Source organism: Acanthopagrus latus, chromosome 18 (genome assembly GCF_904848185.1).
Source record: "Acanthopagrus latus isolate v.2019 chromosome 18, fAcaLat1.1, whole genome shotgun sequence".
Lineage (NCBI taxonomy): Eukaryota > Metazoa > Chordata > Actinopteri > Spariformes > Sparidae > Acanthopagrus > Acanthopagrus latus.
Window position 1 is genome coordinate 17,425,531 of NC_051056.1, and position 22,002 is coordinate 17,447,532.

The following is a 22,002-nucleotide window of genomic DNA, read 5'->3' on the forward strand; positions in this document are numbered from 1 at the left end:
TATAGCGGAGTCGAAGCCCCCGCATGAGAATTACAGCACAAAGTCTAAATGAGCATTGTCTCTCAGAGCACAACTGACGCACTTCCCTTTTAAGCTGTCTTCACATGGCGCCTGAGCTAAATTTGTGGGTTTCCTGATTCGGCGGCAGAAGTGAAACTCAAAGCGTAATCAGAGCAGACATACAGGAAGCATAGGTACAAACAAAGAAGAATGGGAGAGAGGCTCCTGAGACATGTGGTGTGACAGTAGCAACAGTCAATTTAGGAGATAGTGAGGGTGTTGGCACGGTGAATATAATTTGTTGTCAGTACTGTCAGGAGTATTATTTTCTTCTTTTAGAAAAGCGAAAGGCTTTCAACAGTGTGTGTGTGTGTGTGTGTGTGTGTGTGTGTGTGTGTGTGTAGATGGGGCCAGCAGTCTCTTCCTCTATGTATCAACAGAAGAAATGAAATATATTCTGACATTTGATCAAAATTCGGGTTTATTTATACGTGCATTCATCTGTACAACAATGTAATTAAAAAACAAAACAAAACAGATCAACAAGAACTGTACACAAATGATTTACACAGCAGATCTGAATAAGTTTGAATCCACGTCAGTTAAAAAAAAATAAAGTGCCATTTGTAATTTTGAGCTAAACAAAGATCAGCCTTCTTGAAAAATAAAGATGGCACTGAGGATCGAGGGCGCTTTCGGATTTGTGGGAATTTGAAACGTGCCTCCTATAGTCTCTGCAGCGCTTTCCTCCTCTTCCCAGACAGATGGGAGTCTAGTTCCGAGAATATGTCACACGTCTTGGATCTGATGCTGCGGGGATTGTCGTCTTGCCGGCTGGACGCGGCGTCGCCAGGGGTCTTGGGGTGTTCTAGCATTTTGGAATGGAGTGCCCTTTTAATTTCTGATGTTAACCTTTTCCCCCAGCCAGGGGAGCGTTTTGCTCCCTCAGATCTGCTCTGGTGTAGATCTGCTCAGCAGTAGCCGGCCGTGTCGCCCCCGGCCTGTTTTCTCCCCCACCGTCTATGTGGCTCGCTTTTCTCTCTCTCTCTCTGGCCTCACATATCTGCAAAAGAAAAGGAGGATGAGAAAACTGCAGAAGCTCAGAGAACAAGCACACAGGCACATTAACACGCACACAAACATGCACTGACTAATAAGTGAGCCTTGTAGAGATACAGGGGGAGTTCCGATTAGTTTGTAACATTAATTCTCTCTGCGTCGAGACCGCTGATAGCAGAGGATGTATGTTTTGCTCTTTGTGGTTTGTGCTCAGGGCCACGCACGTGTTCACGGGCCTCTGAAACACCACTGCTTTAGCACTGATAGCAGGATCATGGTCCTCATGTATTCAAGTATGCCATTATCACTAAAGGTCGTGTAGATAGACCACCTGAGTCCCCAGACATGGCATTTACACACAAGAGGTGCTCAGAGATAAACTGTGGGAGCAATACAAGGTAGAAACAAAGTACCTACTACTACACACCCTTTTTTTCCCCACCAGTGTGCAACATGCACTCTGTCAGTGTCGTCGCCAATATTACACACTGCAGCCTGCTGGCTTGTCAGCTTAAGTGCAAAACGGATAAAGAACAGATTGAGTAATATGGGGTAAAATTCTCTTAAATACATACCTGCGAGTTCCTGGTCCAACATGTTGATGAAACTCTCGAGTTCACTCGTGTCTCCCAGCTTGGCTGCAGAAAGAGGAGAGAAAGAATTTGAGAAACTGTGAAAGAAGAAAAAAAAATAGACAGCAGTGGAACATTTTTGTGGAGAGGTGCAGCTCAGTTCAATGGTATTTCCTTTGGACCAGAAGCTGAAAGCTAATCTAAGTCCCCGAATCAGCATAGGGACGGACAAAAAGTACATTTTCAGCTTCTTTACTACAAACTGACTTAAAGCTGATGACACATCAACAGCTTGAAGGATCCAAACAGGATCTGAAGTGTAAATATGTTAAAGGATAAGTTCATCCCAAAATAATTCAGTCATTAACTTCTCAGATTCATGGTGATGAAACGTTGGGTGCGGCCCACAAAACATTTCGGGGTCTTCACAGCACAAAAATGTTGCAGTGCTCTCCCAAACAAGTGAAGTACTTCAAAAAAACGTAAAGAAAAAAAAACATAAAATGGCTCCATATAGCTTGACCTGGTGTAATTCAAGTCTCCAAAAGTGTCTCTTTGAAAAGATGTTATTTAAACCCTTGAGTTCCTGCACTCACTTCAGACTAAGGCTTTTAGCTTGGCAGAAGATTCTGGTTTAAGAGGAGTGTAAATAACATCTTTTAAAATCAATTTGGGATCTCAGGGCCTCCAGAGACTAGAATTACACAGAGACGAGCTGTATGGAGCCATTTTATGCTTTTTACGTTTAAAACCAACTCTCCATTGACTTCACTTGTGTCGGAGAGTGCCGGTGACTGACTCTCCACCGGCCTGATGGTGATCAGATAATAACAGAATGTTTTACTTTTGGGTAAACTTATCCTGTAAGGTATCCTGTGTAAACACAGACAGAGTGAATGACACCTCCTGGTCACCTCCTTGTTTTCATCCATTCAGATGTAACAGCAGTCTGTGTCATTCACACACACCTGAGCCAGTCTCCCTGTGAAACATCGGGCACAAATAACCCCAGCAGGAGACTTTGAGAGAGGGGGAGGAAGGAGGAGGAGGGGGGCTGAGACATCGCAGTCACAGTGGCAGGAGCTTTGTTGTGTAAAAACAAAAGAGCCCCCCGGCCTAATGTAGAGGAGGCTTTTTGTGTGGCTGTGATAGTGATCAGAGCAGAAGTGATAGTGATCACTGCAAGAAACGAGGGGCTATCTGGATGGAGATCGGCTGATGGGAGTCTCTAGTACCTTTCGGTGCCAACGTTATCCCCGCTGTGTGGAGCTCCTCCTCGCTGGTGTTCAAACTGTTTCCCAAAGAAGCCTCGCTGCCTGGAGGGAGGGAGGGCGAGGAGGGAGTGAGCGGAGATGATAAACAGAAAAAGCCAGCACATGCAAATGATCAACAACAGTTGCACATAATGATGAGAACATGCGGTAAAGTGAAGGTAAACACGTGTCCGCCGTCGGTGACTCCTGAGTGCTTTTGAAGCGTTAGGGGGCCAAAATACTTTCAATAATGACGACGCATGGGAACAGAAAAACACACACCGTCTTCTTTTATCTCATAACTGTCGACAAACGCATGACGGCTGCTCCAACAACAAAAAAAAGACAATTACAGGAGATGGGTTATCCATAATTGCAGTTCATTGCAGTACGGAGAGACCGTATTGTCATGAGCAAAAGAGCCACTTTAATGGAAGTGTACAGGGATGTGTCCTCTTGTACCGCTAATTTCATGCAAATTAAAAGTGTCAAGCTGCAGTTGTTTGGGCTGATAAAGGGGCACCCGCGGGGACTCCATACAACCTCACCCACTGGCAAATGATGCACTAAATAATGTCTTTTCTTTCCCAGCGCGCTGAACAATCAGCAAATATTACCTCACAGTAACATTGTTCTACGGTGACAATCACTCACTGTAATCCGAGTCCTCGACTCCGCTGTCGTCCCCCGGCCCTGTGCGGCTCTTGGCCTCCTGCAGGATGTGCTGGTACACGTGAGGTCTGCTCTGAGAGGGAGCCTTCATCTCCTCCACCACATCCTGGAACTCCTGCAGCAGCTCGCCCAGCTCGAGCTCCAAGTCTGCGGAAAATGTGACAGCAGAGAGAGAAACCACATTACTCCACTGAAGGAAAATGTTGAGATCCTCTCGAGTTCAGTAAAACAGTAGAAAAACGACGTGATTTAAAACAAAACAACTCAAAGATATTTGATACATCTGAAAAGAAGAAATAACTTAGGGCATAAATATCTTCTGGGTGAGAACGAAATTTAATAAAAGCTAAAAGTCAGGAAAAAAAAACAAAAAACTGCAGTTTATGTCAGTGGGTTGTATCAGATAACTTGAAAATAAACCCAATAGCCCATGAGGCATATGAAACATCTAACAGCCTGTAAAAAGCACCTGCGAACAGTGATAAACAAACATTACATTTAAAGTCAAACTTGGCTGCTTTAGTCTGAAATGAGGCAACGGTGTTTTGGGCAGTTTGGGACGAACACACTTCAGTTTAACCATCACACAATTATGTCATTAGGCTAAGATAAATATGACAGAGCTTTAACAGTAAATCGCTCTGATAGAAAGCACCCAAAAATTTAATGTTATGTAAGAATACAGTCTTTAAGAAATAAAGCCACTTTTCTAAAAAGGGGGGAATTTTATATAATTTAATGTAAGTATGAAAAAAAAAGAGAGATGGAAAAGTGCTCCATCCTTCAGTGTCACTCCAATTTGTATTACCATGATGGGATGTAAAAAAAAATTATTTTAGTAAGACGGTATTTTAAGAGGTTAAATAAAGGTTACAGCCTCTCCTAAAGCCTAATGTTAGCAGTTAAAGGCCCATCATCCTTTAGTGTCTGGAGCTGTAGTCAGGACTTACCTGTGGAAATGTCTGAGGACATGTTAGAGCAGTGAAATAAAATACCACCAGGTCAGGTCGGCTGCTGTGTGAGTCTGAACGGTCACAAGCTGACAGCAGCTGCAGTTTATTATAAGGCGCCGCCACACGGCGGAGCAGCCAATCGTGTGTCAGAGAAACCTCAGAGGTCTGCTGTAACTGGAAAAAAAGTGGGCGGAAAGTTGAAAAGGAAAGCCATACGTAAATGAGACAGACCGAAATAAGCCGTTATGCAACTCAGACTGAGACTTTACACTTTTTTTCCCCACCCCACAATGAGTTTAAATTAAGACTTTGTGTAGACTGTAGAAGTTACTCTTTGAGGGGGACAATTCAGGAGAGATTATTCCTGTGTTTGGCACAAGCAGCTTGCTGCAATAGGATTTTACTGAGGACCTTAAAGAGTCATTCTGAGTTTGAGTGAAGCTTTACTGAAGAATTAAACGCTCTTTCTAAAAAGGGTTTATCGTCTGATGATCCTAAAACTGATTTTAAAAAAAAATCTTTTTACATATTAGCACATTTTAGATATATTAACTGAATAGCTGTGATTGAAATTCATGAGTGTGAATGATACAAAAAAAAAGTAACTTAAGTGTAACAAAAAAAAGAACTGAGGTCTCTAAATGTGTCTAAAACAAATGTTTAATGTGATGATTGTGCCGTTAGTGGTGCAGTACTCTGCTCTGCCGACAGAGGCCCCTCACGGGCAATTTCTGTTCAAACTCCCACAGAACAGCTGTTCAGTCCATGAGCCTATTATGCAATTTTCTGTGAAGTAGCTTTGCATGTTCACCAGCAGTAGAAGCAGTATACTCTGATCCTTTACTCCAGTTAGTTATACCACGATGTAAAACACACCATAATTTACCCTCTCATGTAAACTTCCAGAAATGTGACATAAAGTATTATCCATCGTTTTTCATTCATTTATTCATTTTGTGCCACTGCCCTTCAGAGTCTGCGCATGCCACTGCCCTGTTTGTCACCCTTTTGATTGGGACTGACAGAAAAGTTGACGTGGCAGAATTTACAGCCCCTTTCCTTTAAAAATGTATGTGAGAAATGGAAAGTGTTCTCTCCAGGGTCTGAAGTTTGTTTAAATATTCCTTCCCCTCGCCATTTTCTTGTCCATCTCTCACTCATTGAAGAGGACGAGGCGCAGCAGGACAGCAGACTACATGCTGTCGACAGGGTTGGCAAGTAAGGTTATAGTTGACGCAAGTGTGCCTTAATTCTATTTGCTTAACATACTGTTTTGCAGCTTAAAAAAGGTGCAATATGTAAGAACTGGCAACCTGTTGAATTCATCCTCCAAATTGATAGGAGGGAACAGAGTAACCACTAATTGCCCTTTAACTGTAGCTGAAAGTGTTGGTGTTGTTTACGTCACTAACACAGGAGCGTTGGATAATAATGTAAATGTTTTACAACACTGTTCCAATCTAAAATCTAATGTAACTGAAGCTGTCAGATAAATGTAATGCAGTGCAAAAGTACAATATTACCCTCCGAAATGTACTCGAGTTGTTCAGCTGAACCTTCGTCTACAGAAGAACTACAAGTCCATATACAGTGTGTTCAGATGTGAATACAGCAAGAGCAACGTTAATGTTATTTAAACAGACCTGATCTCTCTGGAACCGAAGACAACAGCTGCAGAGGGAAGAAAAAAAAATGTGTCAGAAGCAGTTAAAACATTATGAGGCGGTTAAACAAACAGGTGGCAGGTGTGCCATTAAAAAATTGACGGGTAAGCACAATTGATATTAGCACATTAATCCTGCCCCATATAGTTTACAGGACAGATATGTACTTAACACAAGCCTGATGCTTACTCATTGTATTATTCTTTAGAAACGCATCAGTTGCTCCAAATACATCTGCTGAACTCATGCAGGTAAACCTGTTGTTCTTCTGCCTTCTCCTGTGTCAGTCTGGCACGCAAGGTAAGTGTTTGTAGGAGGGGCATGTAATGAATTATGCCTTCAGCTGTGCAGGTTTAGGTTGCTGCCTCTGTCCTCGGCACTCACTTGCTGCTGGGGAACTTGGGTAACATGTGTGAGGGCGATGGGCCATGGGACTCCTGATAATATGAGCTGGGCTGGACTACTGCAGGTCAGTGAGTCAAAAGCGATGCGAGGATTTTCCATTCCGATGGTATACGATTACTATCTGAGCGTATCCGATTTTTTTTTTTTTTAGATGAGTATGATGATGATGTAAATGCAGAGAATGTGATAGATCACCTGGAGAGGCACTCAGAGGGTTTTGTAAGCAATTTGAAAACAATCAGAGAATCTTAAATGTTTTTGACGAAATACAGATCATATATGTGTAAATGCTCAATTATATTCAAATGTGATTTTTAATTTTCTTTTAAATGACAAATACATGCTATGTTATTTGCTTCCAGTGTGCGTGTTATTTGTGTGAGTGTAATCAGCTGAAGATAATCGAGGGGCATCACATTACCTTCTTTGTGCAGTTGCCTGCTTTTTTAAAAGAGCTCAACGAGGCATGTAGTTTAAACCTTATCACCGCCAGGGAAAAACCTCAATGACCTGCCAGTCTGAAGTGCAACAAAAGAGTCTGTCACGTGATAACCAGAATCAAACACAACTGCTGCTCTAAAAAGGTTTTCACAGTTTGTTTCTTCTCCCCGTCAGAGTCTGCTGGTTGCGGTCCATCTCAGGCAGATCATATGCGATTCTGTCTGGTTTTCCATCCCGGAGGAGCAGGAGCCGGGCATTCTGGTCGGGTCACTTAGTAAACACTTTCCACCTCCGTACCAGCTCCTGACCCAGGAGTATGTATGGATGGACAAAAGCACTGGCAATTTCTACACCACTGAGCAAAAGATGGATCGTGAGGCCCTCTGCCCTGAGGAGACAAAAGCTGAGGAATGCATTATTCTACACAATGCCCTTGTGGGGCCCTCAGGAGACCTTATACAGTTTCCTGTGATCATAGAAGACATCAATGACAATGCGCCTCATTTCGAAAATAGTGAAATACACCTAAGGGTGTCTGAGGATGTCACTGTGGGGACCAGTCTCTTTTTGGATGACCAGGCTCAGGACAGGGATGCTGGACCTAATGGCCAGATGCATTACCACTTAGAAGACTCTGGTGGAGTTTTCAGTTTAAAAGTCGAGGAAGACGGGAATGTCATTGTGCTGGTCGTGCAAACAGCTCTGGATAGGGAGACACGAGACCTGTATCGGATGACGGTGGTGGCCACCGACTGCGGCTCAGACCCTTTAAGTGCCACAGCGGCTTTAATAGTCACAGTGACAGATGTTAATGACAACTGTCCAAGCTTTAGCTCCGACAGCCCCCGCAGAGTCACCATCCCTGGAGACTCCTCCAAGAACACGCTGGTTGCTCAGGTCAGGGCCACAGACCCAGATTCAGGCCCGAATGCTGCCATCGTTTACTCCCTCAGTCCCAAAGTCTCAGAGCGGGCCAAGAAGCTCTTTAGTCTCGACAGCCTCACTGGGCACATCAGACTAGCACAGGACCTTCAGAGTGACAACTCAGAGGAGCTGCTGTTGAAAGTGCTAGCGACTGGCCATCACTGCCCCCCAGCAGACACTCAGGTAACCGTATCCGTGCTCCCCAAGGCGAACCAAGAACCGACGATCAAGATCGGGTTCATAGCAGAGCATCAAAACCAGACTATGGTGTTACCAGAGAACCAGCCCCCCACTGTCTTAGCCGTTTTAGAGCTCAAGGGCGGCAACAGCTTTAAAGGCTCATCTCTTGCCATCGACAGCGCAGGAGTGCCTTTCACTTTGAGCCTGCAGAATGGCAAATTTCTGCTTTCCACATCAGAGCCCCTAGACTATGAGACAACAAGTGAGCATAATATTTCTCTGGTAGCGTATCGCAGATCAACTGATGGAAGTGTGATTGCACAACCCATGAGTGTGATCAGGGTTATGGTGGCAGATGTCAATGATAATGCCCCACATTTCCTCCACTCTCACTATGAGTTGGACGTCGAGGAAAACAACCCGCCAGGGACAACGCTGCTACTGGTCTCAGCTTCAGATGCAGACAGTGGATACAACGGCAAGGTGACCTACAGGCTGGACGAACACACACCTGCCATCTTTAATATTGACCCCACGACAGGTCAACTGTCTGTATCAGCCTCTCTGGATAGGGAACAGCAGGGCGTACACAGCCTCACTGTGTTTGCTAGAGATAGCGGCTCTCCTCCCCTGGAGTCAGTTGCTACAGTATCCATTCGTGTTCTGGACCAGAATGACAATGCACCTGCTTTTCTCACCCCTCACTTCATCTTTTTCATCCCTGAGAATGTACCACCGTTCGCCCGGGTGGGGGTGCTTGGGGTGACGGACCCAGACGAAGGGGAGAACGGGAACACAGAGTTGCGTGTTGTAAACAGCAGCGGACCTTTTGTTGTGGATAACACTCAGGGGACACTGCGCACCACCACCGACTTGGACCGCGAGACAGAGGACCGCTATGAACTCTACCTGCTGGCCAGCGATCACGGACTGCCGGCCGCTTTGACTTCCACTGCCAGAATAACTATCTTTGTGGAGGACATCAATGACAACCAGCCGAAAGTGATCCTTCCCAGCAGCAACGCCTCATGTCTGACCATCTCTCCAGAAACTATCACAGGCACCATGATAACAAAGATCTATGCCATCGATGAGGACTCGGGCCTGAATTCAGAGATTACGTACACTGTTGCAGCGCCAGAGCAAAACATAAGCCCCTTCCAGGTGGATTCAAGGTCAGGGAACATCACCGTAGCTCAGCAACTTCTACACAAGGACCTGGGAATGCATCATCTGTTCATTGTGGTCAGAGATGGGGGGAAACCAGCCCCACTTTACACCACTGTCTGGGTGAATCTGTTGGTCAATGAGAGTGTGGAGCCCTGCCACTTGGACAGGGAGCCCACCTGGACAGGGAGACCTGACTTGGTTCAAACCCCCTCAAAGGCCCCCATCTGCGAGGTGGAGGACACCAGATCTCCTCCACTAATACTGTTAGTCAGTGTGGGTATGATGCTAGCGTCGCTATGTTTGTTTGTGGTGACAGCTGTGTTATACCTGAAACGGAGGAGAGGGAGTGCACAGCAGAGCGAGAGGTGGCGCGCTGAGGAGAATGAGATTCCACTCAGGCTCAAAGACAAATATTACTCTGATGACTAACAGAACGAAGCAATGTGTGTAATCCTCACTCGCGCTGTGTCAAGGATGAAATCAGCCTGTGAATTAAAGACATTCTGAATATTAGTCCAAGGCTTCTTGCATTTTGATAACCAAATTTGCTGAATTGTTCTGAAACGCTGTGTACTCAAACGTTTGTCAACAACGGAGCTGCACAATTTTGTGGGAATAAAGTTGATCCATTTTCTGATAAATATCCCAGGGTTACCAGAAAGGCATGTATGATAAGAGAGGTATTTCGTGTTGCTCAGACTCACTCCTAGTGCATCAAATCTGTATGCACACAGTAAGTATACAGTACAAGCACATCAAGATAGAGCATGTCAGAGCAAGGCATCGCAAAAATACCAGTATTACACTCATCTTCAGAGGCTTATTCTCCATGACCCCTGCAGCGAGGAGGAGGACTGAGGTAATGGCCCGCTAAGTTGATTGGGCCTTTCTCAGATTTCTGACTGTGAGTGATGGGGAGGCTAAAGTATTTAGACACACAAAAGGGGTTTAATGTTCCTCCAGTGGAGGAGGTGATGAAAGTCTCTCAAGAAGCAGCTCTGAGACGACCACAGGAGGGCGGAGAGCCGCTGTGGACAGGTGAGAGGCGGCAGACGGGAAGGCACACCACCGTCTCGAGTCGCTGCCTCGCACCTGTTACCAGGTAGCTCCGCGTCTCTCCCACTGGATCGCACCCAAAAGGGCGAAAAACCCTACTGTACCGCACCCAGCAACCCAACAGGCGTATTGTTTTGATGACAGATGTTCGGAGTGAAATCACGCTGTGTTCAAAAGAAATCTTTACAAAAGGCGGACGCTCTCATGTGCCGCTGATACATTTGTATGCCGGGGGAACAACCGAGATATCAAACCAGGTTAAGCGATGCATAAAGTATGAATGGGTCGGAGTAAGATGTGTTTACAAATCACACACAATTACACAAAGAGGGCAGGCTGATTGTTAAGGCTTTTTTTAACAGGTTTTTAATCTTTACAGCATCATGAACTATTGAGCGATTCCTTTCCAGACAGACCTGCGTTAGAGGAGAGAGGGCAAGTCAGAGCCTGTGAGAAACACAATGTATAACAACCTGGTTAGTGGAGAACAAGGCTTGTATAACATGACTGGTGTTTCTCCGAGGACTTCTGAGCTAGCAGCTCGGAAATAAATAATCTAATAGGGGCTGTACTGTGAGCCTTGTAACATTGGCTGGGGTGGGGGGGGTGGAGAAATTAAAGAAGATTTTTTTTTAAAAAAAGGTGCGCTATGTCGTTCAGAGGAAGACGTAATCAGAGGAAAAGATCTTCACGGACTGATTTGGTTGTGCATAAGCAAACTAAACATCCTCTCTTTGCGTTCATGGCTGCGTTAACTGAACAAACAAACTGATCTTCAAGTTCAGTACAATTTCATATGTGTTTCATTTGTTTCATTTGTTCACATTTGGCCGACCCTGCCACCTTTCTAGCTTCAAACAGTGCTCCGGGGACCCTATCTTCCCCTGAGAACACCGTGTTTATTCAGTTATGGAAAAGATTCATATCTAAATTAACCTATGCTTCTCCAAAAACAACATGGTGCGGCTTTAACATTTTGGACACAACCTTATGTAAAGAAAACACATCAAGACGCTTCTTTGATTTGTTAAAACGTATGCAAATTGATGTTAAAAAACAGGCCTAAAGAAGATGTTTCTGGTGTGGCGCATCATGTTAAGATGTGCTTCTAGACAAAGCTGACACCTCTTGAAAAGAAAGGAACAATGTCTGTTGTTGGATAAGGCTCCCCGTGTGCCTACTTCTGTACACGTGCTGTGGCAGGAGAAAGCCTGCCATCTGCCGGGCGCAGATGGAGCCAAACAATCTGGCTCTTTATTTCTGGTATTTGGCCAGAGGGTGGAGATGAATCAGAGGACAGTCTCTCACTCCACCACAGTCAGGTCGCCCGAGATCAGTGATGTTTCCCTGCTGCCTGCTGCTCTGCTCTGCTCCGCTCACAGCACATCTCATTTTAATCTGTTTTTTTCTCTTTCTCTCTCGCTCTCTCTCTCTCTCAGGCTGCACATTTGATAGTGGGTTACGGGGGTTGCGTGAGCTGACATGGCCAAAGAAACCAGCTGGCACCGTCCCAAATACCTTGCAGATTATTTCTGAGATACACATCAGGGGTTTAATGATCACAAATACCATGACAGTTCAGTCCAATTAAAATACCACTGATGTTTTCTTTTTTCTTATCACGGGAACCTGGCTGTGTCGATGCTAAGAGATACCCCTCGTTGTCCCCTCAAACATCCAGCATTTAAGAAGGCGCCATTTAACTCGATCAAAATGCTGCGTTATCCACATATTCACGGTCTGTGAATGTCAAAAGGCACATTCCGGGACTCAATGGGCGTTAGTATAAAGCCCTTATCGTTTCGCCACCACCTTTCATTTTCATTCTTGTATGTCAAACACCGCAGTCTCGCAGATAGCATCTGACAGGTTCTCAAGCCTGACTGTCCACAGGCCGCGGCTGATGGTGTATCGCTCCACTGTAACGTGGACATGCAGCATCTCATCATTCCCACAGACCATCTGCATGATTCATGAGCTGCTTCTCATTTGTTTTTGTGTTTTCATTTATCACGCTGGAAATGTTGCCATGGGCTTTCTGAAACAAAAAGGGGCCCTTGGCGATCCAGTGACTGTATGTGCCCTTAGAGTTTGGATATCCACGTCACTTTGGTTTTTTTTTTTCCTTTCCCCCCCCCCATGAACAAATAACTACCCTTCTCCTGTATTTGCATACGAGGCTGCAAGATGCTCTCTATATGCAAATGCCCGTCCACAATGAACTAAAAAGGACATTTCTGCGAGCGTCGAGAACCTTGACCTCCTCATTATTCTCCGCCTTGAAGTTCATTGAAAAGCGACATTGTTTCTTTAAGATTTCGCTCGCAGTCATCAGCGGGTCTGTCCATTGTTGGAGGGTGAACAGAAAGCGAGTTGAGATTGATATACGGGGGCCGAAGACAAGTGGCGCATATCATCAGCGGACCAGCTGCAGTGCAGGAGGCAGCAGCAGCAGCAGCAGCAGCAGAGCCAACAAGTTCCTGAACGCATCCTTTTTCTCCAGACATGGGTAAGAAGCTCCAGCCACTTTACCTTCTGTTAGCTTCCAGCGGCTACAATACTTCTCCACACCGGATTTAGCATTTTATCTGACGTGATTGCGCGCTGATATGAATGGGACCGACTGTGAGAGGGGCATCAGGAGTTATTAAGTTTTTTTGTCAGTTTAGAGGTCGGCCACTCACCGGCTGATGCTCCGCTGATATTATGAGATTTATTTCATGCTTGAGATGGCAGGACTGCTTTCAGAGGAGCCTTGTCGCATCCGCTCTCGGTCGCAATCTTTCTCAATTTTTAAAGAGCCGAACTTGGCCCCGGCATGGCTTGCTTTCTTTTTTTTTTTTTTTTGTTCCACCAGAACGAGGCCTGTATTTTCATTTGAGTCTAGACACTGTGAGCAGGGATGATCCAGAGGGCTCCAGACCGGTGACGTCATTAATTAGTTAGTTAGTTAGTTAATTGGTTGCAAGGTGTAACTGATCTGATGTGTGTACCTCCTGTCACCTTCTTCTTCTTGTGGTGACCGGGATTCCTTTGCACGGAGAAATTCCTGCAATTTATCTAACTTGTAGCCTTCTTCATCATGACATGATCCAGAAAATGTGTCTCTTATTTGAAAGTTTTCTCACAGTTAAATCTTTTTAAACACAAACTCTGACAGTTTTCCTCTCTCTTTCTGTCTCTCTCACACACACACACACACTCGGCCAACATGTAGATGTGTGCAATTAAAGAGCTATCTCTGTGCCCCTCCTGCCATCTGTGTTTACTGTAATGGTACCAGCTACAGTCTGTCCGCCTCCATTGTGCGTGTCCGTGTGGACGCACGCATGCAAGCGTGTAATGGCACACATGCACACAGTTGCATTGTTTGCTCGTAGATTTTGCTCTCTCCATCCTCTTCCAGCACAGACAGCACCCAACTATCGCTTTTCTTGTTCCCTGTGTGTCTCTCCAGAAGGAAGTCTATGAGTGTGTCCATGTATGTGTGTGTGTGTGTGTGTCTGTGTCAAGCATAGAGGTGCCTCTGGTCTTTGTTTGCTTGACATTGGTGGCCCTTGTGCCCCCACGAAGCTGCGGGACAAAGACTGTTGTCTCTACGGCCACAAAAGCGGCCTCTCTCTCGCTTTCACTTTGTCTCTCCTCTCCGTCCTCCCCCTTTTTCTCACACTCCCCATGCCGGCCGCTGAATGGAGTCAGGGTGCGAGCTGGGGTCAGAGCAGACACATCCCCATGCCCTTGGCCCTTGGCACCCATTCAGACAGCACATGACTATTAGGGAGCGCTTTGCCGGGGGAACCAAAGTGCTTGCAGCTGCAGCTCGATTCGTGGTGACACAGTAGCAAAAGCAACTGATCTTTGAAAGGTTGTTTTCAAATGTTTAGATGGAATTTAGTGTTATCTAGGTATTCGGGTGGTTTTTCATGTGGCCAGATTTAGAGATATCCTTCTGTCTCCACTCTAACTGAAAGGAATGTCATGCGTTGCTCACATGATTAAAAAATCCAGACATCCTGTTGTTCTGCCTGATGCAGCTCTACAATACATGTTTCCCTTCATGGGACTGAGTTTTTATCAACTCAACTCAACTCAACTCAACTCAATTTTATTTATAAAGCCCTTTAAAAACAGCTGCAGCTGACACAAAGTGCTGTACATAAAATAAGACATATAAAACAAAGAACAATATAAAAACAATAATAAACGATAAAACAATGTTAAAATAATATTAAAACAAAAACAGAAACAGAGTCTCATGCTGGATTAAAAGCCAAGGAATAAAAATGGGTCTTAAGACGTTTTTTAAAAACGGACAGTGAAGGGGCTTGTCTAATACATAACGGGAGGTCATTCCACAATTTAGGACCAGCAACAGAGAAGGCTCTATCCCCTCTGAGCTTCCGTTTGGCCCTTGGTAACTCCAGGAGCAGCTGATCAGCTGACCTGAGGCACCGGGCAGGAGTGTATGGGCGGAGCAGCTCAGAGAGGTAAGGCGGGGCGAGACCATTTAAGGATTTAAAAACAAATAAAAGAATCTTAAAATGGACTCTAAAGTGCACAGGCAGCCAGTGGAGAGAGGCTAAAATGGGAGTAATGTGCTCCCTCTTACGCGTTCCAGTCAGGAGGCGAGCAGCAGCATTTTGAACTAACTGGAGACGCGCCAGGGAGGACTGGCTGACTCCAAGATAAAGTGCGTTACAGTAATCCAGCCGCGATGTAATGAAGGCGTGGATTACTGTTTCAAAGTGCTTTTGTGCAAGGAAGGGCTTCACCTTTGCCAGCTGCCTAAGGTGAAAGAAGCTGGACTTAACTATTGCACCGATTTGCCGGTCAAGTTTAAAATCACTGTCCATCTTAAAACCCAGGTTTGTAACTGTTTGCTTCCTGTAAGGCAGCAAGGGGCCCAAGTCAACAGGAAGTGGTTCACAAGAGCCACTGGGACTGAACACCATCACTTCTGTTTTATTTTCATTAAATTTTAAAAAGTTCAAAGACATCCAGGCTTTAATGTCTTCAAGACATAACAGAAGTGGTTTCAAGGAAAACCCGTCCTTCTTCTTCAGTGGCATATAAATCTGGGTATCATCAGCGTAACAATGAAAAGAGATACCATGTTTTCTCAGGATAAAACCCAGGGGCAGCAAGTACAGTGAGAAAAGCAGGGGCCCTAAAATTGAACCCTGTGGAACCCCATATGACAGCGGAGCAGAGCGGGACTCAGAACCACCAAGGCTTACGCTCATAGTCCTGTTTGCCAGGTAGGACCTGAAGCAGTCCAAGGCGGTACCAGAGATGCCTACTAGCTGCAACCGATGCAGTAAAATGCTGTGGTCCACGGTATCAAAAGCTGAACTTAAGTCAAGGAGTAGAAGGGTTACATAGTCTCCAGAGTCATTTGCCAAAAGGATATCATTAAAAACTCTTAATAGAGCTGACTCTGTGCTATGTAGAGAAACAGTCACTATTAAAACAGCTGACACATTCTATAAATTATTCAACATCTGGACTGAGAAGCTGGATGTTCCGACTCTTTTCTTTAACGAATTTCATGGTGTTTCCACGGTAAATTTATCATCAAAAAATGTGATAATCAGTTCCCCAGTGTGAGGATTTGCCTCTTCGATCTGAATTTGACTATTTTGGCCAAAACCAGGCTTTTGAAGATGTCACCCCGGGCTCGGGAAGCCTGGGGAAGACACGCACTCACCATTTCTGGACATTTTTAGGCTAAAGGAATAAAGCAGTCATCGATAAGGAAAGTTTTATTGTGTTTTAAAAGATTAGTCATGAGTCGCACAAACAAAATACCCATTGTCTACTTGTGGTGGAGGCCAAAATCTCAGTGGGAAAATCTCAAAACCAGAGCAAATGCAACCAAAACTATCTGCACGGTCACGACCAGAGTAAGAGGAATTCTGGTGTTTTCAGAGCCCGTTGTTTATTTCATTTGAGTTGGTGTGTGACCAATTTGGTGGTGGAAAAAGTTTGATTGGAGCTGGTCCTGTAGATTGCTTCAGCTGGCAATCAGACAGCTCAGCTGTGGTTTGGTAGAAGTAAACCATTGTTCACTCAGGTAGATGTGAAGACATCAGGAGAGGAGTGAGAGAGAGGTCACACATTAGAGGAGCAGTGTGGGGAAAAGCATAGAGTACGGAACCAGAATAATTCTAATCCAGTGAATTAAGGGTATATTCAGACGGGGTTGGAAGATGGGCCGAGATGCCTTTGGTGGGTTTTATCTCGCTTCTTCGGAGTTTGACTGAAGTGATAAAATGACTGTTTTTGTAAATAGATTTGTGAGGGGTTCTCTGTGGCTATATTTAAAAAAAAAAAAAAAAAAAAGGATTTTAATCTAAACAAAAACATCCGTTACTGTAGGGGTTCCTTTCATAATGCTGTCAGACACTTAGAATAATGATCTCAGTTGCAGCAGCGACAGAAACAAGCTATTTTAGAGGACTTTGCAGTGCGTGTCGTCGTGGCCGCCAGCTGAGGCAATCTACTGGAACCGATTCCAAAAGCTTTTTGTACTCGTTAGTCATTCCTTCACCAAAATAGAAAGGTTTGCAGGACGTGTCGATATTAACTAAAGTGGACAGAGTAACACAAGAAAGTCTGCCGCGCATTATTTGTGTTTGGGAACAAAGTGCTTCCTCTGTGCTCGTCTGTCATATCACATCAGCTCATTATGTGCCCTGACTTTCATGCTGCTGACTAACAGGTTGCTATGACTGCTGTATGCGCTGTTTGGGTGGGATACCATACTGCTCCCTGGTTGCCACACTGCTGTGTTTCTCTGGCATCGCCCTCTTCTGCGGTTGCGGACACCAGGCGCTCACGGAGACGGAGAGGCTCATCGAGACATACTTCGCCCGTAACCTTCAGGACTACATCACCCTCGCCTACATGTGAGTGAACATTTCCATTATTTGAGTGACATCCTTCCAAACCCAGGGATTTTTCCCCCTAGGGCTGCAGTCTCTCATTCAGAAGATTTAGGTTCGTTTGTAACCATGAATTTTGACTGTTTTCTTTCTCCTTCGCCCTCAGCATTCAATATTTCCAGTATGTCATCTACGGTTTGGCCTCCTTTTTCTTCCTCTACTGCATCGTGCTGTTGGCGGAGGGCTTCTACACCACAAGCGCTGCCAGGCAAACCTTCGGAGAGTTCAGGAGCACCATGTGTGGCCGCTGCCTCAGCTCCTCGGTGAGAGGGCCCAGAGTGGGACAAGTAAAGGGGATTGGAGAGATTGGATGGGATTAATACACATATCACTCCCTGGTGGGTGCTGAGCCGAAAATCTTAAAGCTGCTAAAAAACCTTTGGGGACATGCAAAGATAAGTGTTCAGCGTGTGTTTGAGTGGTAGGAAGACGAGGAGGAAAACAGAGTGAGGTGATAAGCTAATCAGAAGGGAGGGGGAAAAAAAGGAAATGTGGTCACTAAGTGAGTCACTGCTCATGAAAACGCTCTCTTAGATTACTTCTGTGTATCAGTTTATTATTAAGATGCACCGTAATGCTCATTCCGCTCCCTCCTTGTGCAGTTTATCGTGGTGACGTATGTGCTGGCCGTGCTGTGGCTGATGGTGTTCGCCTTCGCGGCCCTGCCGGTCTACTTCTTCTACAACATGAGCGCCACCTGCCACACCATCGACATTCTGACTGAGACGCCAGCGAGCATCAACCAGCTGTGTGTTGATGCGAGGCAATATGGTAAAAAGACATCTATTAATGTCGACTGGAGACTTAATTGTTCCTACCTGCAGCCTATATCACCAGTGGTTACTCTCCTGTGCCATGAATCCATGCCATTGTCCATAAACTATATAAAAAAAAAAATGCTGGGTTCCAGATTGCATCCTTTGTCTATTTATGTACCAACTGCATCTACCCTTATAAAGTTTGTTTTGTTGCATACAGCTGGGACTACTTTGACTATATCTGTCACAGTCTGAACCCCAAATTTTAAGTAAAAAGAAAAGGATGTGATATGGAATGCAGCTTATAGCTGTTATTTGTCTGTGCTCTCTCTGTGTTTGAGTTTTGTAGATCAGAATAGCCAGACAAGCATTGCTGGCGTGCATACTGCAACATGCTATAGGATGCAGTACGAGATCCTGGTATTTTTGGCATACTGTGTTTGACATATGCATTGGTACACACTATATCTTCTTCTGGCATGCTAAAATATAATAAGGCCGGTTAAGGAAGAGGCCAAAGAGTCTACAGCACTCCCAGCAGCTCTCTGAAGCTGCACCGAGGCCCAGATGCTAAATGCTAAAGTCAGCAGTGCTAGCATGTTGACCACACCGACACCAACATGCAGAAAGAAGTTTAGATGGTGTAATGTTTACCATGTTTAGCACTGCACACGTACTGAAGCTAATGAGAACGGCATAAGTCTTGCCGGAATTTTAAGAAAACTCAAACCATAACATTGGTCCATATTGACCTGATGATGGCAAGAGATGAATGCAAAGTGATCGCCAAAGTTGTTCGAATTAATCTGGAGGGGAACATGAATGTTATAATATATAATATAAATATAAAGAATAGTGTAGCAATCCAGACAACATTACCATCCAAAGAGTCTCAGACTGTTGCTCACCAAACCATAAATGTCACACAATGAGCCACACTGTAGCACTGGGTGACACATTGCTTCATTAACATGAACACTGCACTGTGTTTTTCGTGTGCCAATCCCACATACACTGTCTTGATGACGTAAATACCAAGTGCGTTATAAGTGTTGAGACAGGGGTTGTTTCTTTTCCTTTGCTTGTCTCCGCAATTAGAGATTAAACTGATCAGAGAAACTCTGATGTTTAACAGGGCTCCTGCCGTGGAACGCAGTGCCAGGGAAAGCTTGTGGTATAACTCTGTCCACTGTGTGCAAGACCAGAGAGGTAAGAACCATGAAATTATTCAAGCTCTGCACTCGTGTTCTACAATTTACCCGACGTGAAATGAAGCCGACATGTCATCACCATTTATGCAAATCTCCTCCCATCAGTACCAGATGACCTATGACCTCTACATTGCTGCCTTCGCCGGTGCGGGCATCACTCTCTTGGCTCTGGTGAGTGATTATGCTTCAGCCGGGGCCAATTTGGCTGCGCTCCCACAGTGGGGTACAACAATGGTGTTATGGCTCATGTGACTTAGTGACGCTCAAAGTGTAGGCAGCGAGGCATCTCAGGCATCCATGACTGATGACTTTTGTACTATTGCTCTCTGTTCCTCTTTCTCAGCTGACACAAACATCATAATAATGCTGTAATGTCTGGTGGTTTTTGCAGCCAGGGAAATGGTGCACCCATTATACTCGCATGCTCCATTACAGAAGCTGTTATATAGATTGTATCTGCTCTCAAATTAGCAGCGGATCATATTTTCTTATATGCTGTGTTTTGTGTTCTTCTTTTCACTTTTGTTCTGACACGTCCTCTCTCTGCTTGTGCCTCCTTAGCTCACCTATACTGTCTCAACCACCTATAACTTTGCGGTCTTGAGGTATCTGGGGAGAAAGGGCATAAGTGCACGGTGTTAGGCTCGCCAGCTTCCTGTCTGCTCTATCGTTACTTCACCACCAACCTGGGGATCTGAAGGGGACGGCAACAACTCTCTTTTCCATATCAGCTGCACAGAACTGCCAGTGTTCACGGACTCTTTAAAAGTGTCGTCTTTATATTTTTTACTTTTCTCGTTGAGAAAATTGTTATTGTTTTGTTTTTTGTTTTTTTTTTCCCTTTTTCTTCTTGTTTTTATGTGTGTGAGGTTTTACATGCAGCGAGTCATCGCTCAATATTTCACGTCACCAAAATATTTTGTGAGTTAATGCTGTTGTTGCTTGCTGAGGTTAGTGTCTAAAATTCATCTCTGCTTCCAGTTGCACTCAGAACACAAATAACACACCACTAAAAACTAACATATGTATGAAATGACCCCCAAAATTGCAACACATGTGCAGCTAAAATGCAGCTGTTATGGAGTGTGGGGAATATAGGTTACCATGGTTACCATCCCTCACATCTGGTTGCCATGGTGGCAGACAAGCATGCATTCGCAGTCTCATGCTGACCTCAGGACTTTTCTCACGGGCTTGAGAAAAGCCTCAACAATGGAGTCATGCCCGTTTTTAAAAGCTAGCCAATAGGGAGCCAGTGGTGGGGGCCACCTGCGCTATGAGTCTCTGCCAAGGGTTATATTACATGTCAAGGGAGGGGGTCCTACAGACAAAGAGAGGGTTAGACCTCTCTTGAGCCTCAATGCAGCTCTTCTAGGACAGCAACCACACACAACAGCATCCTCATGCTGCCGCATGACCCCCAGCTCCCTCTGAATAATGGAGACGATGGATTCAGAGCAATGAGACTGAAGGAATTTTAGATGATTTTTGAATAGTTTCTTTCTAACAAAGGGACATACTTGTTTAGTTCTGATCTAGAAAGGTCTGAAATTGATTCTCTCATAATTTTGAGATGGGAAAAGCACTAGGTGCTAATTTATTGAGTAACCTCAACCTAAAACACATTGTTGAGGTATGAGTCCCCCCTGCTGTTAATGCATGACTGAGGTACTTTAGAGATAGGACAGCTTCGTTTGGTCTCTAATTCTTTAGGAATTTTGTTGTAGTTATTGTATAACACATCTTTTTTTACTTACTGTAGCTGTATTTACTACTACTCTTACACTTACTTCGGGGTATTACTAACAAAACCTTTGCAACATAATAAGTAGATTATTCTATTTGGTTGAAGCTTTAACCAGCTGTGAGTGGTGGATTTGTCCAGCTGAAGCTGGCTGTTTGATGATTATTTTTTGTGTTGGAAGAATTTGATAATAAAAAGAATATTCTTTGAAGTATTTGTGCAGTGTGCCTCTGAAAATATTTGCTTGTGTGTGTGTGTGGTGTCACAGTGTTTAACTGGCGCTCCATCCTTGGCTTCCTGCCACATCCAGGGGGGCCAAGGTATTTTGTAAGGTGTTTTGTATTCTCTCCTCTTGTGTCCACAGGTGCACTGTTCCCTCCGCTTGGCTGTGAACCAGGTGTATCTGAGGAAGCTGAGACACAGGGCGAAAGAAGAGAGTAGAGGCCACAACCTGTTTGGGAGGCTGCAGAGAGACAGAGGACGGATACTGTGCTCTCCGTACCCTGCTAACCCACCTGATATCTCCTGACAGCTCCTATAGCTTTAAAAGATCATTGCTTATTATGAGCTGGTCATCAAAATTATACTATTTTGTAGCATTCCAGTTTATTGGTACAACTTGGCAGTACCTGTGAAACTAATTCCCTTCATTATTTGATGTTTTGATTAAAAAATAGGGTATTTTGTGTTACATCTCAAGTTGTAAAATGGTAAAAAATGTGGTTGAGAATTGTTCAATATTTGGTCTTTTCCCATGTTTTTCTGCATCTGACCAATGTCTATAGAACCTATACTTTCTCTGTATTTCCTTAAGTCGGAGACTTTAAAATATGTAGTTTGATAGGCAGATATGATGTGAACTTTGTATTCATTTCTGCCTGGGTCTAATTTCACAGTATGCAGTGCATGCTTGATATCCTTTTTAATGAAGGGGAAATAAACAGCGTTCACTGTCTCTCGGGTTTCCACACATACTTGGTCATTCAAAGACGTTCA

At 44.6% G+C, this 22,002-nt stretch overlaps 3 protein-coding genes across 4 annotated transcripts; 2 read left to right on the forward strand and 1 right to left on the reverse strand.

Moving 5' to 3' along the window:
* Nucleotides 1-458: 458 nt before the first annotated feature.
* On the reverse strand, nucleotides 459-13,267 carry si:dkey-27i16.2 (regulator of cell cycle RGCC-like). The gene is made up of 7 exons (XM_037077286.1): nucleotides 13,034-13,267; nucleotides 6,153-6,180; nucleotides 4,507-4,683; nucleotides 3,539-3,703; nucleotides 2,867-2,947; nucleotides 1,635-1,697; nucleotides 459-1,063 (listed from the first exon to the last, which is right to left on the reverse strand). The coding sequence occupies exons 3-7, from the start codon at nucleotides 4,526-4,528 to the stop codon at nucleotides 1,056-1,058; spliced, it is 339 nt and encodes a 112-aa protein (XP_036933181.1). The 5' UTR covers nucleotides 4,529-4,683; nucleotides 6,153-6,180; nucleotides 13,034-13,267; the 3' UTR covers nucleotides 459-1,055.
* Nucleotides 6,392-9,806, forward strand: pcdh20 (protocadherin 20). The gene is made up of 2 exons (XM_037077283.1): nucleotides 6,392-6,642; nucleotides 7,194-9,806. The coding sequence occupies exons 1-2, from the start codon at nucleotides 6,595-6,597 to the stop codon at nucleotides 9,720-9,722; spliced, it is 2,577 nt and encodes an 858-aa protein (XP_036933178.1). The 5' UTR covers nucleotides 6,392-6,594; the 3' UTR covers nucleotides 9,723-9,806.
* Nucleotides 12,547-21,961, forward strand: plp1a (proteolipid protein 1a). Of its 2 annotated transcripts, none has more exons than XM_037077284.1 (7): nucleotides 12,547-12,858; nucleotides 17,071-17,257; nucleotides 17,400-17,556; nucleotides 17,896-18,064; nucleotides 19,187-19,260; nucleotides 19,368-19,433; nucleotides 21,371-21,961. In XM_037077284.1, the coding sequence occupies exons 1-7, from the start codon at nucleotides 12,855-12,857 to the stop codon at nucleotides 21,533-21,535; spliced, it is 822 nt and encodes a 273-aa protein (XP_036933179.1). In that variant the 5' UTR covers nucleotides 12,547-12,854; the 3' UTR covers nucleotides 21,536-21,961. The 2 variants fall into 2 exon arrangements, with proteins under 2 accessions (XP_036933179.1, XP_036933180.1); XM_037077285.1 differs by lacking the exon at nucleotides 21,371-21,961 and adding an exon at nucleotides 19,824-21,062.
* The last annotated feature ends 41 nt before the right edge of the window (nucleotides 21,962-22,002 follow it).